Consider the following 17,934-nt stretch of genomic DNA (forward strand, 5'->3'; position numbering starts at 1 on the left):
TTGAAGCCCCTTGTGCCAGAGCTCGCTACTCTTCTAGCTAAGCTGTTCCAGTGCAGCTATGACATTGGCATCTTCTTGACAATGTGGAATATTACCCAGTAACTTCTATCCACAAAAAAACACTGGGTAAGTCTAATTTAGCAAATTACAGCCTGATTGCCTTTCTTCCAGTAAAGTGATTAAATGAGTTTTCAATACTACTGTTATTGCTGTTCTGGGAACTTGGCTGCCAGTTTTGCTTACATAAGTCACGGCATTGCTGTCCAAAATAAAAATGATGTCTTCAAGATTTGAGAGATGCAATAAATGCTACAAAACTGAAGTCATTCTTCTCTTGCTAGATTACCCTTAATAGACATTCACAAAGAAGTACTGCTGAAATATTATCTCAGAGAATAAACACTGCTCGCCTTTACTCAAGCATCTTGTTTGTGAGGGCAACATATGAATTATAGTAGTTTAGTTCCTATGGATCAGTTCTGATGAGAGGTACATGTCTGAAATGTTAGAGCCTGCATTTTTTTGTCTCCCTGGATGCTGACTGATCAACATTTTCAGTTTCTATTTGGTTTCCACCATTTGCAAGTTTTTCTTTTCTTTTTATCTGAATATTTTGTCCTCTACAATATTTGACAGATTTAGTCTGTGTATGGCAGATCTTTGAAATAAAAAGCATCCATATAATCTGCCTAAATGTATATTTAGGCTGTACTTGTGAAGTAATATTTACAGTTAACTTTTTTTGTTCCTTGAGGTCATCTCCTCCCACTTCCTTAACCACCACCTTGCTGGGACCCCCTTAATCTATTTTAATTCATCTCAATATTAGGATCAGTTTTTTTTCTCGCTTTTCTCTGCACCACCTTCAGTGTATTTGCACATCTTGCTTTTGTTATTTTTAAAAACTGACCTTTAATTCTACCTCTCCCAAGATTACATGTATACCCTCAATTGCTTTGGCCTGGTACATTTGTTATGGCACTCATGCTACTTTTGTTTTAAAGTGACCTTTGATCAGTACTTGAGTTCATCTATTTTTGTTTTTAAAAGGGCACAACTGGAAAATGAAAAGAAGAAGAGAGAAATGGCAGAAAAAGAAAAAGAAAGGATAGAACAAGAGAAGGAAGAGCTTATGGAAAGACTTAGGCAAATTGAAGAACAGACAGCAAAGGCTCAAAAAGGTAACAGTTTATATCTTGATCACTTGTGCAATGTAGTATATGTCGACTGAAATCACTACACTTTCTATCTGGTTTCAAAGTTTTGGGTTTACTCCATGTTCTCTATAACTGAAATGTGAAGAGGTTAGCGCACAGCTTGTATACTTTGCTTGTGATTTCAAAGATGGCAATCATCCCTTTGTATCCCTGCTTTATATTGTGGTTATTCTGAGTCAGTTTTATTTACTCCATTATTCCCCATCACAATTGGGGTGGGGAAAGAAACTTCGTATTCAATCCGGTATCTCAACAATCTAGGATTCTGTCTCAGGCAAAATAAAGGATACCTTATCTATCTCTTTTCAAAAGATTAGGCAGAACAGTGAATTCCCACAAATGTCAGAATTTAAACTAAGTATTGAGAATGAGATGCAGCAAATATAACACATCTTTGTTGTACTGAACTGCCATGTTAGAGTAAAATGTCTGTAATTATTCCTTTAACACATGTGTTTGAAGAATACAGTTGAATATATAGCCTTGCACAAACAATTTTCTTTCAAGAAAAGACTATAGTATCCTGTCTACTAGTCAGATAAGATGTGAATTTGCAGTGTTCAGTACAGCGTCCTGGGCATAGTTGGATGTATTTTGATGGCCAAAATTGGAATGCAATTTCTTTCAACCAAGAAAACCAATGCAATGCCTATTTGCAAATAATTCTCAGATTTGAGATTGTAATAACTCCAACTTCAAAATAAAGATAGTATTAATTAATTGTTTAATATTGACTGATTCTAGGTGTGAAGAAAAAATGGTTTAATGGAAGCATGTTGTTTTACATGAAAACTAGAAAGATTCCTTAACTCTCTGCCAAGCTATTATTCCTGGCCACGACCTCTGCTGTGTCTATTTGTGCATTGGTTCCCAAGGCTGAATTATTTGGCACTTTCTGCCCAGGCACTTGCTGGGCAAGGTAATTAAGATGACCAGTATCTGAGCCAAAACAAGGAGAATAAAAGAAAACTACTTTAGCCACATCTAACCAATTATCTGTTTAAGTTGGTAATGACAATATAGTTCTGTCTGGTTTATTGTGTGGCCATGCTTGCATCCTGCTGGTCAAAATTGGTAACCAGCTATCTGTGGTGTAACTTTATGCAGTGGGCATAACATTTTTTGTCTTTCATTATGTAAATAAGTTGTTGCGCCATTAGCATTTTTTTTTGCACAAGCTTAGCTTCATTTCTATTCGACAATAAATTTAATTAAAAAATGCTTCCAACAGAGTTAGAAGATCAAACACGTAGAGCTTTAGAACTTGAGCAAGAAAGGAAAAGAGCAAAAGAAGAGGCTGAGAGACTAGAAAAAGAGCGCCGCAGTGCAGAAGAAGCAAAAGCTGCCTTGGCCAAACAAGCTGAAGATCAAATGAAGAATCAAGAGCATTTGGTAGGAACCTTATTTTTCTTTGTCAATCATAAACCAACCAACTCGAAAGTTGCTTCTCAAGAATTTTGTGTCAGGAAGTTCTGAGGGCTCTCTGCAGATTCTGGAGATCTAGAAATGGCATCTCAATATAGAAGAGGGCAGATTAATTGTAAAATCCATATCCCATTAAATAGGAGTCTTTCTGTTAAGTTTCCCCAAATGGAATTGGGACAGGAATACATTATAAGAAGCTTAATGTCTTCTGAAATTAAGTTGTTCACAGACATATTAGAGGTATTGTATTAATTCCCTTTCCTCTAATTCTTCCTCCCCTCTGTTTTGTAACATTCCTAATTTGTATTTCATGCATGTAGACATTCTTAAAAAAAAAAGTGGATAACAAACTACTGATTTTCAAGAGTTTGTTGGTGAGGCTGTAGTTTTTAATTTTTTTTTTGCATTTTAAAGTAAAATCATTATGAGATCGGACCTTTTCAATATTTTGAAGCATGAGAAGTCGTGCAGAGTAATGTTTGGCCAGTGTTTGTGGTCTAATGCAATTTAGGATTAGTAATATGCTTGGGCACTTCAAATTTAGAGGCTTTATAATCTCTTATTTCCCTTCCCATTTCACAAGCCCCCCCCCGGCCCCCAGCAGACACTTACCACCTAAAACTAATTGTTCAAGGTACACCACATAAATTGTGTTAATTAAACCCACCTGCCCATTAGCATCATATGAGCACTCAGTGAAGTAAGGCAAGAGCAAGCAGGGGAAGAACGGTGGGAGAGAATAAGGGACAAGAGGATAGAACAGAAGTCATAACATATTTTGGATATGTTTTTCAGTATCTTTTTGAAGTAAAATGTTGATAAACCAAATGGGAAGGAGACATGACCTAGCTCCTTTTGTGGTTCCTTCTTTGTTCTACTCTCCACATCACCCTCAAATTAAAATAAAACAAACTAAACTTTCCTCCACCTCTTGCATAGCTTTCAACTTTTCTAAAACTGATACCTGTATGAGAGTCAGATTATATTGAAGTTCAGCCCCCAGAAAATGCTGTAACCCAATTTTAGTATCTACATCCAATCTTTAAGATTCATTGTTCCAAGAATTCTTAGGAAAGAATCCCTGCAGGGTAATGGCAGACTTGTGAACAGATTTAGAAAACTAAGATCTTGTTTTTGAGTCAGGACTGATAGAAAGAAGTCAGGAAAATGATATCTGCTTTATGCCCTTAAACTTCTCTAAAGCTGCCTACAAATGTGTGCTCTTAACCAAAATTCTCTTCACAGCAGAACTAGATATGTGGAAAACAAATCCTAAAATAGCTCAAGGCTCCACACCCATTTTTTTTTCCATTTAGAAAGAAGTTGATGAACCCCAACTGTAGCTTCCAGCTGTTTCTTAAATGGTTCCAGACTTTATTTTTACTAGTTTCAGATTTCTATTTCTTTGGTTTTTAAGCTGCCTTTTCAAATCTGCAAATTCCTGTTTCTCCTGTCTTTCACCAGAACAATCTCCTTGAAGCTAACAAGTTTTTGTGGCTCTTTATCTGCCTCTAGAGTTGTACCTTGTATTGGAGACCATTAGATTAGTTGATTAGTCCTATGCTTTTAAATGCCTGTGTCCATTCAAGCAAACCGAAAATATTCCTCTTTTCCTCAGTCTCTGCTCTTGGTGTTGTATCTTTCCGTCTTAAATATTTATCCAGTTTTTCATTTTTCAAAAAAAATGCCTCTATCTCAACGACTATTGTCAAAGTAACCAACGCCCCTAGTCACTCTCCCTCTTCTCCTTCCACTCTCTCCACCACCAACCCCCCCCAAATTTTAAATGAATGAATGAATTCATAGAGGACATAGTCTCTCATGCACCTTACATAATTTTAAGTCTGTTAATGTTAAGACAGTCCCAGTATCTCTAGGAATTCTTTGTAACTATTGTTTTCTGTTACTAGCATCATCCTGCTGAATCCACAATTTTTGGTTTGATGTCTTTTCTATAATGGGGTGTCCAAAACTGACCTCAACACTCGTAACTATGGCCTAATTGTTGCTTCGCACAAGTTCATTATTATTTCTTTTACGATAGTCTATGCCTTTATTTATAAAATCAAAATGTGGCTGGTGTACTTTATATACATGCTCATGTAAACAGTTATGAATTTGAGGTTGGGGACTAACTAGTCCTTCAAGAGAAAAAAATTTAAAATTCTTAGGCCAATTTAAGGGGAAAAAAAAACATTCATTTCCAGCTTCTATTTATATAGCAGCTTTTAATGTGCTAAAATGCCCCAAAGCATTTCACAGAAGTATAATTGGGCAAAAATTGATGAATCAGATGAGATATTGGGATATGTGACTAACAAAAGTTCTAGCTGATCAGCATGACCTGAGGTATGTGCCCAATAGCTACCTATCTTTTGTGCCTAGTAATATTAGGCAAAGCAAGGAACTTGACTGGTCCTTATTTAATCTAGCAGCTGCCCTTCTAACACACAGGACTCTATCTTCTAAAATAATCTATTGTGCAATATATTAAAAATTCTGAAAATCTAAAGAATGTTAACAGGACAACTTTAATCCACCAACCTGGTTATCTCTTCCAAATTCAACCTTTTTCTCCAGAAAATGTTGTCTCTAATGCCTACTCTCAATCATGCAGAGTGTCTGTCTGATTTCTAAACACAATTTTCTAGTAATCGAAATTGAGCTAATGTGTATAATTTCCTTCTATCTTGCTCTTTTTTAAAAAAAATATTGGTACTACCTTAGCCATCAGTTCTTGGAAACAAACCCGGTCTTTGAACTATTAAATATAAAATCCAGAGATGTGTTCAACACGTTCCTGAAGTGAATGTTGTTCAGTCCAGCAGCCCTATTAGGTAATTCTTTCCTGGATTATACATTCATTTTGATATTCTACATTTTAGTGTTAACTGTACATTGCACTAATGGAAACTGAACATTGTCTACTGGAGTGAAGACTGAAAAGTAGCTGTTAGAAGCTCTGCATGGCCCTGGAATTATAGATTTTGATTTGCAATCTCTTTTTAATGACCCGAGTTTGCCTGAATTCAAACTATAATTTAAAAAAAAATTTATATCTGTCACTTCTATGTTCATTCATACCCTTTAATGGCTTTCCACTGATTTTATACATCTATTCCTTGTTTTCTTCACATTATTTATATTAAGTTGCATCTGCAAGCTATCTGTCCTCTTGGAGCCTTTTATAGCCCGCTTTGCTATTTACCAAATCCAAATATGCCCTGACATGCAAGTCCAGGTCATCTGTCTGAAACATGAATACAACTTTTCGATCCATGCCTCTACATTTCCTTTTTGTAGCATACCCTCTTGGCACCATTATTTTTTTCTCTAACACTTCAAAGTCCTCCTGATCTCCTTTCTAATTGGTCAGTTCTTCAAAAAAAAAAATTTCAATTTGTGAAGTATGACTGGCCTTTAACATGTTGGTGCTGACTGTCCTTGATTAAGCATTTAGAAATGAATGGGTTAGTGAGCGAAAGGTGTTGTTTGATATTCAATTTTTTTTTTCTTTTCTGCATACTTAGAACTTGGAGCCCTGAAAGAAATCTATAGCTGTGTTAGTTCTCAAATTTTAATTGATTAAAGATGTTCCTTTTTTAGGCAGCTGAACTTGCTGAATTTACAGCCAAAATTGCACTTCTGGAGGATGCCAAGAAGAAGAAGGAAGCGGAGGCCACTGAATGGCAGCAGAAAGTAAGTCATTCAGCTGTGCTAACTGTTTAATCCAAGTAATTTCAAATAGTCTCAAAATTTTATTTAAGCGGGCAGGGGCAGAGACTGTCCAACTGAAGTGATGTTGCTTCCAAAATGAATAAGGGCATCTGATGATGATTATTGCTAATTTAGATGACATTTGAGAATGAGAGAAGAACTTATCCTCCATTTGTACTTGTATATTTTTTCTGCTAACTTTAGGCTGTCACAGCCCAGGAAGATTTGGAAAAAACTAAGGAGGAATTGAAAATTGTGATGACAGCTCCTCCTCCTCCACCTCCTCCAATTATTCCTCAAGCTGAGAATGAGCATGATGATGAGCAAGATGAAAACAATGCTGAAGCCAGTGCTGAACTCTTGTCAGAAGGAATTGTAAACCATCGCAGTGAGGAAGAACGCATTACTGAAACACAGAAGAATGAGCGTGTAAAGAAGCAACTGCAGGTGAATTGATTAGTTATTAGGTGTCTTTGTGCATATACTACAAATTACTCCAAATGTGTAATCCTTAGGTTGGAAAAGGCAATTACAAAGATGTCTTTAAGTTCACAAGAATGCATGCAATGGCATGAGGTTTTAAAAAAAAAAAAATCAAACCCAGACCATAATGTGCTGAACTTTAACTGAATTAATCATTAGTCTGTGTATTTCTATATTGGGTTTACATTTTCCATTTGCTATCAATCTTCTATATCATTTCTGCTTTAATATTAAAATTAGACTTCTTCCCCCAAGTGAGATTTGCATCACCTGCACTCCCAGTTAAGATGCTTTCAAATCTGAGTCATATTAGACTTTTATATAATTTAAATTCATGTCACATCAGCCAAGAGGGAGAACATGTGCAATTTTCCTTTCGGCTTGGAACAATGCTCTAAATGTTCAGTGTTTGTATGAAGCCAGCTTTACAGGGAAAGTGTGTGTGGTTCCTTGGATGTTATGGAGAGGATTTGTTGAAGTAGATTGGTTCGCAGATGTTTTCTTTCTTGACGTTTGTCTGCTGCCATGTTAATATCTTTGTTTGAATGCTTTGCATGGCAACAATTTGACTTGGGCACCTCTTGTAAAGCTGGACCTCCTCCGTCTTCACCTTCAGAAACCTTTTGCAGTTTTGAAGCAGTTGCACTTTTAGGGTGCCCTGCAGCCCTCTTACCAGTTGTCCTATGACACTGCCATTAGATCACATGCTGTGCAGTCTGAAGTGGTGAATATTTTATATCAGCTGGGTTTGCATTCTGGTCCAAGGCCAGCAGGTATGCACAGCACCAGTATTGGTGTGGCTGCTGTGCCCAGACTACATTATCAACCCTCATGAGTTTTTTTTTTCCATTTAGGATTCTCTTAGGCTTGACTCCTTCATTTCTCAAAGTTGTCAAAGTGAAATTAGCTTGGTTGTCATGGAGGGGTTTATTAGCTATCAAAGACACCCTGAGCTCTGGTTCATCTCATTGGTACCATGTAATCTTGTTTTCTTTTGTACTCATTTTTTAAAAAATTCATTCATGGGATGTGGGTGCTGCTGGCTAGGTCAGCATTTATTGCCCATCATTAATTCCCCTTGAGAGGATGGGGGTGAGCTGCTTTCTTGAACTGCTACAGTTCATTTACAGTGCCTTTAGGGAGGGAGCTCCAGGATTTTGACCCTGTGACAGTGAAGGAACAGTGATATTTTTCCAAGTCAGGATGGTGAGTGGCTTGGAGGGAAACTTCCAGATGGCGGTGTTTCCATGTGTCTGCTGCCCTTGACCTTCTAGATGGTAGTGGTTGTGGGTTTGGAAGGTGCGGTCTAAGGAGGCTTGGTGAATCCCTGCACTGCATCTTGTAAATGGTACATATTGTTGCTACTTTGGTGGTGAAGGGAGTGAATGTTTGTTTGTTTGTTTGTTTATGGATGGGTGCCAATCAAGCGGGCTGCTTAGTCCTGGATGGTATCAAGCTGCTTGTGTTGTTGAAGCTGCACTCATCCAGGCAAGTGGAGAGTATTCCATCACACTCCTGACTTGTGCCTTGTAGATGGTGGATAGGGCTTTGGGAGTCAGGAGGTGAGTTACTCGCCGCAGGATTCCTAGCCTTTGATCTGCTCTTGTAGCCGCAGTATTTATATGCCTAGTCCAGTTCAGTTTCTGGTCAGTGGTAACCCTCAGGATGTTGAAAGTGGGGGATTCAGCAATGGTAATGTTATTGACTGTCAAGTGGTGAAGATTAGGTTCTTGTTGGGAGATGATCATTGCCTGGCCCTTGTGTGGTGCAAATATTACTTGCCACTTGTCAGCCCAAGCCTGGATATTGTCCAGGTCTTGTTGCATTTGGACATGGACTGCTTCGGTATCTGAAGTTGTGAATGGTGTGGCACATTGTGCAATCATCAGCGAACATCCCCACTTCATCCTTTATGATGGAAGGAAAGTCATTGATGAAGCAGCTGAAGATACTTGGGGTTAGGACACTACCCTGAGGAACTCCTGCAGTGATGTCCTGGAAATGAGATGATTGACCTCCAACAAACACAACCATCTTCCTTTGTGCTAGGTATGACCACACCCAGTGTAGAGCTTTCCCCCTGATTCCCATTGATTCCAGTTTTGCTGGGGCTCTGTGATGCCACACTCAGTTAAGTACTGCCTTGATGTCAAGGGCAGTCACTCTTCTCACCTTTTTGGAGTTCATCTCCTCTGTCCATGTTTGAAACAAGGCAGTAATGAGGTCAGGAGCTGACTGACCCTGCTGGGACCCAAGCTGAGTGTCAGTGAGCAGGTTATTGCTAAGCAAATGCTGCTTGCTAACACTGTTGATGACCCTTTCCATCACTTTACTAATGATCGAGAGTAGACTGATGGGACAGATGGGGTCCAGCTTTACAAAGGTGCCCAAGTCAAATTGTTGCCATGCGAAGCATCTAAACAAAGATATATTAACATGGCGGTGAACAAGCATCAAAAAAGGAAAAAAATATTTATCTTCAAACCAAGCTACCATTGACAGGACTTGGGCAATTTTCCACATTGCTGGGTGGATGTCGGTCTTGTAGTTGTAGCTTGGCGAGGGGTGTGGAAAGATCTGGAGCACAAGTCTTCAGTACTATTGCCGGAATATTGTCAGGGCCCATAGCCTTTGCAGTATCCAGTTCCTTCAGCTGTTCCTCGATACTGCATGGAGTGAATCGAATTGGCTGAAGACTGGCATCTGTGATGCTGGGGGCTTCCGGAGGAGGCCGAGATGGATCATCAACTTGGCACTTCTGGCTGAAGATTGTTGCAAATGCTTCTGCCTTATCTTTTACACTGATGTGTTGGTTCCTTCCTTTTGTCAGTAGCTGCTGAGGAATTCTGTTCTCTTGTTGAAGTAGTTGCCTCCTGTTGATGGGGACGTTTCTGAAATGAGCCTCAAAAATGCACATTCTTGGCACTCTACATTTAAGGAAGACTGTGTTTGAAGTACATTGGGCAAAACTTAGCCAGCAATTGTTCTGTTGGAAGGGTAGTCAATCTGCTATTGAAGCTCATTGGGTTTTTATGGCTGATCAGTTTGCAGATAGATAGAATTCCAATTGTTTATGCTTTTAAAGCGAGAGCATGGGCTGCTTGTTGGAGGATTCTGTCCCCTGGAATTCTGAGCTTGTCTTATTTAAGGTCTAATATTTGCCTTGTAGGTGAAGCTATTCAAACAATGTTAAGATCTCCTTTGGCAATCTGAGACAATGGAGTTCTTTAAGAAGCACTAACAAAATTTAGTTTGTCTGGTTTTGTTGTAGCTCTCTGGCACTTTCCCCCTCTTTGCTCTGCCATTGGTGGCAGAGCTATCGGTTTTTCTTGCCATTCACTTGGGAACCCCTCCACCTTGTGCCTCCAAAGTCATCTCAAAAATGACTTGATTGTTTTTGTCCACCTTGCTTAATTTCTGGCTTGCTGCTCTGGTCAGACTTAATTGCAGTATTAAATGTGCTGAACAGACGTTTATTGTTGATTATGTTCTGCATTGGTTTCTACTTCGTAAGCCACATTCATTTTAACACTTCATTGATCCTATTAGGTTGCAATTTTAAAAAAGTGCTATCATCTGCTAAATTGCTGCTTTTGAGATTTATTTTAGACGTCAAATACATGCAGTCTTATCTGAACTGTGCTGTTATGCTTTCAGCTCCTTTAAAAAATATTGAAATAATATTTGTAATTCTGATTCTCTTAACTGGTATCTCCTGCTTAAAACACTCTCATTCTGTGTGCAATGAAAGCATAGAACCATAAAGCACAAAAGGAGGCCATCCAGTGTGTCATGCCTGTGCTGTTTCTTTGAACAAGCTACCTAATTAGTCCCATTCCCCTGCACTTTCACCTTAGCCCAACAGTTTTTTTTTCTCAATTGTTATCCAATTGCAAGCATTGTGGAAAAAACTTCCTGTAATTTCAGTTAATCTAAAAGCCTCAAAGTGACATGTCCAGCCATTTGAGTGTTTTCACTTGTGAACTTTTTCCTTTGTAAATGACACTTTAAAATCAAAGCTGAACCCCAAATTATTCTGTTTGCTGTGTATTGTGCATATACTTAATTTGTGCAGACGTGCAAGTTGGCTAAGACATTCTCTAATTGTGAAATGCCCCTCCACAAACATGATGTGCATTTGAAATGTAAAGATCAATAAAGATAGACAATGCAGTTGAGATTCAACAGATATTCTGGCAGAAATTCTGTTCAGTGCACACTCTAGACAATTGATCCTTTGGCTGCTGTTTTCTGTACACCTTTGAAGCTTCAAGGATGCTTTCAAAAATATTTTTGTTCATTGTTTTCTAGTTAAATTTAAAATTCGATGCAAACTGTGAATTTTCTTATTGAAAGACCGCTTTATCCATGTTTGCTTAACAGGCATTAAGTTCAGAATTGGCCCATGCCCGCGATGAGACGAAGAAAACCATAAACGATGTCATCCATGCTGAAAATGTTAAGGCAGGCCGTGACAAATACAAGACCCTTCGACAGATACGGCAAGGCAATACCAAACAGCGAATTGATGAGTTTGAAGCTATGTGAAAGTGCAGTTACTTTATGTTATGTTCTTTTAAAACAGCTGAACCAACAGCAGAGGAACAAGCAGCACTGTACTGCTAATAAAGAGTAGTGTTTCACCTTGCCAAAGTATTGTATCAGTTATATCTGTGTAAGAGTTGGGTGTAAATTTCTAAGGCAGTTGGTAAATGCCCTTTAAGCATTTTACAGTAAAACAATTAACAACTTAGCTGGAACGATTCAGGAAATAGACTGATTTTTTTTTTGAACAGGTATGTTTAATTTCAATGAAATGCATGTATGAAGTTTGGTTTGGTCTGTGCAGCTTGCCATTAGAGATGTATGAAGTTAATATAGAACAATTGATACTTTTGTGAGGGCTTAAGCAAACTGCCTTAAATTGAGGGGAGTCTGCAAAATTCACATCTAAATTTCAGTAATTGAGATGTAGTAACTGAATAGTGTTGTCAGGTTGAACATCTTTATCTTAAGGTTGGTGTTTCATGTCCTATCATCATAGATGGTTTTCTTTGCCTACCTGTTCACAAAGACTTGTTCAACAGATAGCAGTCCAGCTAGGAAGTAGGATTTGCTATTTGCTCAAGACACAGTAAGCAGTGCATTGGCATTAGGTTTTCTGTGTCTGAATAGACGAAATTGAAATGCAACATAAAATAGTGAACAACTTTTAATATCAGGCCTTTCTGGCAGGGGAGCATATGAAAACATCAGTCCCAAGGAGGGGACAGTATACTACCTCAATATTATACACATGATGAATGGCCAGTCAAACACCCTCTCCAAGGCTGAATTTTCTGCCAGATATCAATTGAGATTTTTTTAAAAAAATCTTGCATCCTTGCTGCTTTGGCACCTTTCTTTCCTTAAAATTCTGAATTGTTAGTAATATTGCAATACTTGTGTTGATCAGACCACTCAATGTTGTATATGTAAAATGACGGCACATAGGTTTTTGTATTACACTTAATATGTCTGTTGCTGGTACCCAGATGGTGGGTTTTTTTTCTGCTTGCAGGAGAATGAGTGAATGTATGTGTGCAAATTTTGGGTGAATGGTGCTTCTTGAGATGAGAAGATGAGGTACTGAGGTAACTTGCATTATTAAATCCAAGCGTTTTATGTGGCAAATTCCAATAGGAAGAACAGTGCATGTTGTCTTGACAGTTGGCTGTCTGTGAAGCTTGCCACATTTCTTGAGCTAAAACATTTGATCAAGTCATTGAAGATTTACTGTAATAACTTAGATTTTGTGCCCTTGCTTCCTCTGTACTTGGTTCAGCTAAATTCCCATTGGTATTATGCACTCATAAATCAGCATTTATTATCTGTAATGATGGTTTATTGAAATTGCCATTTATAGTTGAACATTTAATATGCCTAGTAGGCTAAAGATAATGGGCAATTCTATTGCGCTCTTTTTGTGGCTATTATTGCAGGTTAAGTTTTGATTTACGTCATGAATAAACATCTAGTTTTTTGTAATTGCAAGTGAGATTTCTGTTTATATGTTGAGGGACAGCTGGCAATTCTTAAACTAGTTGTGAATGTTGTGCACATGCATCAAACTGCTTTTTGTGAAATATTTCCACTTGCAGTGTAATAATAGCATACTGTTTGGTGCCTCAGGAACATTCAATGAAGCCTGAGCATTAGTATTTTTATAATGTTCAAGCAGTTTGCCATAGTGAGTTGAAATACTATGCTTCCAATGGATTTTTTTCCCTGAAATGTGTACACTAACATTGGTGCATCAGTAGTGTATTGTATCATTGTTGGATAATACAACCAGTTATTATGTTCGCAGTTTAATAGCTATATGAGCTAGATTACGAGAATGTTCCATTTATACAATTGTGCAACTATTAAGCTGTATGGCTGAAAATGCAACCACTAGCAGTTAGAACATCTAATAACATAAAATGCATTGGTTTATTTCTTCCAAAATAACTTTAACAAATGCTTTTCCCTGGCACCATGTACTGTGTTGTACAATTTGAGCATAACTATTTTGAACAACATTCATTGGTTAACAATTAAAAAAAAATGTAAAAACCTGTCTGTTGCACTCTCATTCAATAAAATATGGTTTCACTTTTAACAAGGGTTACTTAAGTGCAAGTGTGGAGATGATGCTGGGTTCGTGATTGTTTTAAGTCAACCTATTAAAATGTTGAGTAATGCTCGAGTGGTCTACCGGCAATTGGCGTTTTCTAAAACTCCCCAATTCTGTCATTTTATTTTTAAGTTGGGCAGAAAGGGTTGGAAATTGAGATCCCACCTAAATACAGTGCAGTAACAATTTTTAAAAGTTGTAAAAAAAAAATCATGCTAACTTGATAATCTTAGTATGATTTACCATTCTTTACCAGACAGTTGAAAATTGACTTGCTTTCAAGATTACTGGATCGTAGTCAATAACTGACTATCAAGGTGTTAGAAAATGCTGGTTTACTCAGCAGAAAAAAATCTGGGAATGTACCTTGTTCCATGTTTCTATTCAAGTGTATGGAGGTGAAATGGAATATTTTCCTTTGCTTAATTATAATTCATTAATATGCATATTCAGGTGATTCTGGGGTAAATTACAAAACCGGTAAACGTGAATCTGCATTCATGGGTTTCTGGATAGTAAACAACCATAACTAGTATGTTGCATTGTAGCTTTTGATTTCATCTGCAGGGGTGATGCTTTGTTTGAGCTTTTGCAACAGTACATCAGACTATGAACATTGTTCTTGCAACAGCAGTGAGGAAGTCATAATGGAGCTCCTAAAGTTGAGAATGTTGATATTATTAGAAATCCTACCGAATGGACTTAGCCAGCCAGTGAAGATGTTCTTCTACCTAAATTTTTCAAAGACTTAAAAAAAAAATCCTGCTTCTGAATTTGGTTTGGATCTGATAGCTCAACTGCTCCCAATAGAAGGTGTCTACTGCATAAAGTTTACCAATTCTGACCCCTGCTGGAGAATAGGAAGAAATGAAGTAAGAGAATGTAACTTTATCATGTATTATGGTTCAATAATAAACAAGTTGTGTATATGAAACCTGTTTTTTGACTGTTGCCTTAGAATTATCCAGGCAGCTTCTGAGGTACAATATTCTGGGTTGAGAATTTACCTACTAAATGAATTTGTAGACTGGGTACTATGGGACCCTCCCGGTTGTGTTTTGTAACAGATTTATTAGGTGAACTAATGTTCCCACTGAGCAGCAATTTGCAATTTATAGCATGTACCATGTATACAATAGTAGCATGCCTCTGTTAATATGGGATGGAAATTTTATTCCACAAATATGGAGACCCAAGCGATACTGATTTCATGAGCAGGAAACAACCAAGTTGTTGGATTATATGATTTGGGTTTAAATTACAAATTTGATTATGGATGATGAATGCCATGTGGCCCATATTGGTTGAGCTATTTTAGAATGATCCCAAAATTCTCCCGTGACATCTAATTTATTACTGTTTTTGCCTCCAGTACTGAGTCCATTCCATATGTTAATCGCTCCTGATGTTGGTTATAAATTTGCTTTCACTAGTTTTAATCCCTATAATTTATAGTAACTTTCTGGATTTGCCTTTTCAATGGCATTTACCACTGTATAACTTTATAAAAAAAAAAAAAATCCCTTCTTGGCTGCTTTCTTTCATCGCTGAAAATGCCAGTTTAATTTTTTTCCTTTAATGTCCCTTCAATCAACGTTGTGGCTTTTTTTTTTGCACTGCCTGCAGTTTTTGAATTAATTCCTTTGGCACTGATCAGAACTGGATATGAACACACTGAAGGTTTTTTAGAATAAAAAGGTCCTTTTTTTAAAAAAAAAAATCTATCTTTAGTATAGAATTCTTATGGAATTGATCGGTATAACATAACACCACTTCAATTGAGAAACTTTTCTTTCTCTTTCTAGAAAAAACAGTCCCAGAAATGTTGAGGTCTTTTGGTTCAGGCTTCTATGTTGACATTCCTGTCGGTAAGGTGGTGCCTTGTGTACCCTTTTATCTGAGTGTCTAGTAAGGGCTAGCAAATAACCCTCAGCTCCAGGTCACTGTATAGTTTGCCTCATGCTAAGTGAGGGGCAGTGGGAAGATGAACATTCTGAAATCTTGGGTGCCTGTCCTGTATAAAAGCAATGTAGTACAGATGCTTGCAATCACAAATAAAAACAATGTTGGAAAAACTCAAATCTGGTAGCATCTGTAGAGAGAGAGAGTTTGTTTTGAGTCAATTGGACTTCAGAACTGACATGGGGTAGAAATGTGATGGGTTTTATGCTGTTGAAGAGGGGATGGAGCAAGTGGAGCAAAACAGGTCAGGGATAGGTTGGAGTTCAGGAGAGATTAAATGGCAAAGATGTCATCGACATGAGACAAAGGGATTGGTGATAGTGTTAAAGACTAAGGCAGGTGTTAATAATGGCAGAAAGGTCAGCAATAGAATGTGTTAATATCAGAATAAGGGGTCAGCACTTTCTGGAAGCAAAGCATGAGCATAAGTTGCAGATTGGACCTGGTTTTTTTGGCAGGGGGTGGGGGGGGAAAAACAAAGTGGACAGAGTTCGTGATCTGAAGTTGTTGAACTCAGTTCAGAAGGCTGCAAAGTGCCTAATCTGAACGAGTAATCTGAACATGAGGTGCTATTCCTCCAGTCTGTGTTGGGCTTCACTGGAAAATTGTAGCAAGTTGAGGACACAAATGTGAGCATAAGCCCAAGATGGTGAATTGAAATGCCAACCAACAGGTAAGTTGGGGTTATGCTTGCTGATTTCAGTGAAGGTGTTTCCCCAAAGCAGTCAGTCTGCATTTAGTTTCCCCAGTGTATAGGAAATCACATTTTAAGCATCAAATGCAGTAGACTGAATTGAAAGAAATGCAAGTGAATTGCTGCTTCAGCTGGAAGGAGTATTTGGGGCCTTGGATGGTGAGGAGGTAAAGGAATAGTTGACTCGAAACGTCAACTCTTCTCCGCTGATGCTGCCAGACCTGCTGAGTTTTTCCAGGTAATTCTGTTTTTGTTTTGGATTTCTAGCAGCTGCAGTTTTTTGTTTTTATAAAAGGAATAGGTGTTGCCTTCCCATGCAATTGTAGGTGGTGCGCCATGAGAAGCAGATAGCTTTGGGGATGATATAGGAGTGGACCAGGGTATCACCTGTCCTGTATTCATTATAGTTAGAAAGGTTCAAACAAGTGATTGACAGGGTAAACTACCAGCCTCTAGCCATTTGAGTGCTTGGATATAGGTAACAGGCAGCCACCCTCTTCAGATCAAAGATGGACCAGGGAAGACTGGGATAAGAATTCCTGAACACTAGCTAGAGTGAGAAATGCTGCCTTCACAACATAGAGATTAACACACCAGGGACATAAGTGTGGCCAGCTGCAGCTACTGGCTAACCGCATTTTGGAGCTGCTGGTGGTCACACTGCAGATAAAGACTAAACAGGCAGAAAGGGGATGGGTGACCAGCAAGCAGAGTAGAGGAAGGCAGGTAGTGTAGGAATCCCCTGTGGCTATCCCCCTCTCTAACAGATATACTATTTTGGCTTCTGCTGCTTTCCCCTGAGAAGTTGTCTCCCCAATTGTATCCAAGTCCATGGCACCACAGGAGGCTCTGCTGCACAAGAGGGGAGGATGAAGAGTGGCAGGGCTATAATGATAGGGAATTCAATAGTGAAGGGAACAGATAGGCATTTCCACAGCTGCAAAGAGATTCCAGGATGCTATGTTGCCTCCCTGGTGCAAGGATGTCTTGGAGAGGCTGCAAGGCATTCTGAAAGGGGAGAGCGAACAGCCAGTGGTCATAGTACATATTGGTACCAATGACATAGGTTTAAAAAAAGGGATGAGCTACAAGCTGAATATAGGAAGTTAGGATGTAAATTTAAAGTAGGACCTCAAAAGATAGTAATCTCAGGATTATTAGCAGTGCCACGTGCTAGTGAGAGTAGAAATAACAATATATTGGATGAATATATGGCTGAAGAAATGGCGTAGATGGGGAGGGATTCAGATTCCTGGGACATTGGGGCTGGTTCTAAGGAATGTGGACCAGTACAAACCGAACGGGTTGCATCTGGGCAGGACCAGGACCAATGTCCTTGGAGGTGGTGGATGCTAGTGCTGTTGGGGAGGGTTTAAACAAGAATGGCAGGGAGATAGAGGGGGGAAACAAGGATAGAAATGAAAGGGAAAAGTAGAAGGCAGAAAAAACAAGGGTGACAAACAAATGGGATCATAGTGCAAAATAAAGTTGAGATGACAAGGTTATAAAGACAAGTCTAAAGGCATTGAATCTTAATTCATCTACCTTATTGCGAATGCTCCGTGTGTTAAGAGTGTAAATAGATATTAACTGTTATGATATAGTTGCACTTGGGAGACATGGCTACAGGATGACCAAGGATTGGAACTGAACATGCAGAGGTATTCAATATTTAGGAAAAACAGGGAAAGGAGGTGGGTAACACTGTTAGTAAAGGAGGAAATCAATGCAATAGTGAGTAAGGATATTGGCTGGGATAATCATGATGTGGAATCTGG

General features: G+C 38.4%; 1 protein-coding gene across 3 annotated transcripts in view; it reads left to right on the forward strand.

The window, feature by feature from the left end:
- LOC121283999 (radixin) overlaps positions 1–14,434 on the forward strand; it is an 86,147-nt gene extending 71,713 nt beyond the window's left edge. For all 3 annotated transcript variants that reach the window (XM_041198888.1, XM_041198887.1, XM_041198889.1), the window contains exons 10-14: positions 1,051–1,181; positions 2,449–2,609; positions 6,249–6,341; positions 6,564–6,806; positions 11,226–14,434. In XM_041198888.1, the coding sequence (XP_041054822.1) occupies positions 1,051–1,181; positions 2,449–2,609; positions 6,249–6,341; positions 6,564–6,806; positions 11,226–11,390 (793 nt within the window). In that variant the 3' untranslated portion in view covers positions 11,391–14,434. The remainder of the gene's footprint in view (positions 1–1,050; positions 1,182–2,448; positions 2,610–6,248; positions 6,342–6,563; positions 6,807–11,225) is intronic.
- Positions 14,435–17,934: the final 3,500 nt, after the last annotated feature.

This window comes from Carcharodon carcharias, chromosome 11 (genome assembly GCF_017639515.1).
Source record: "Carcharodon carcharias isolate sCarCar2 chromosome 11, sCarCar2.pri, whole genome shotgun sequence".
Classification (NCBI taxonomy): domain Eukaryota; kingdom Metazoa; phylum Chordata; class Chondrichthyes; order Lamniformes; family Lamnidae; genus Carcharodon; species Carcharodon carcharias.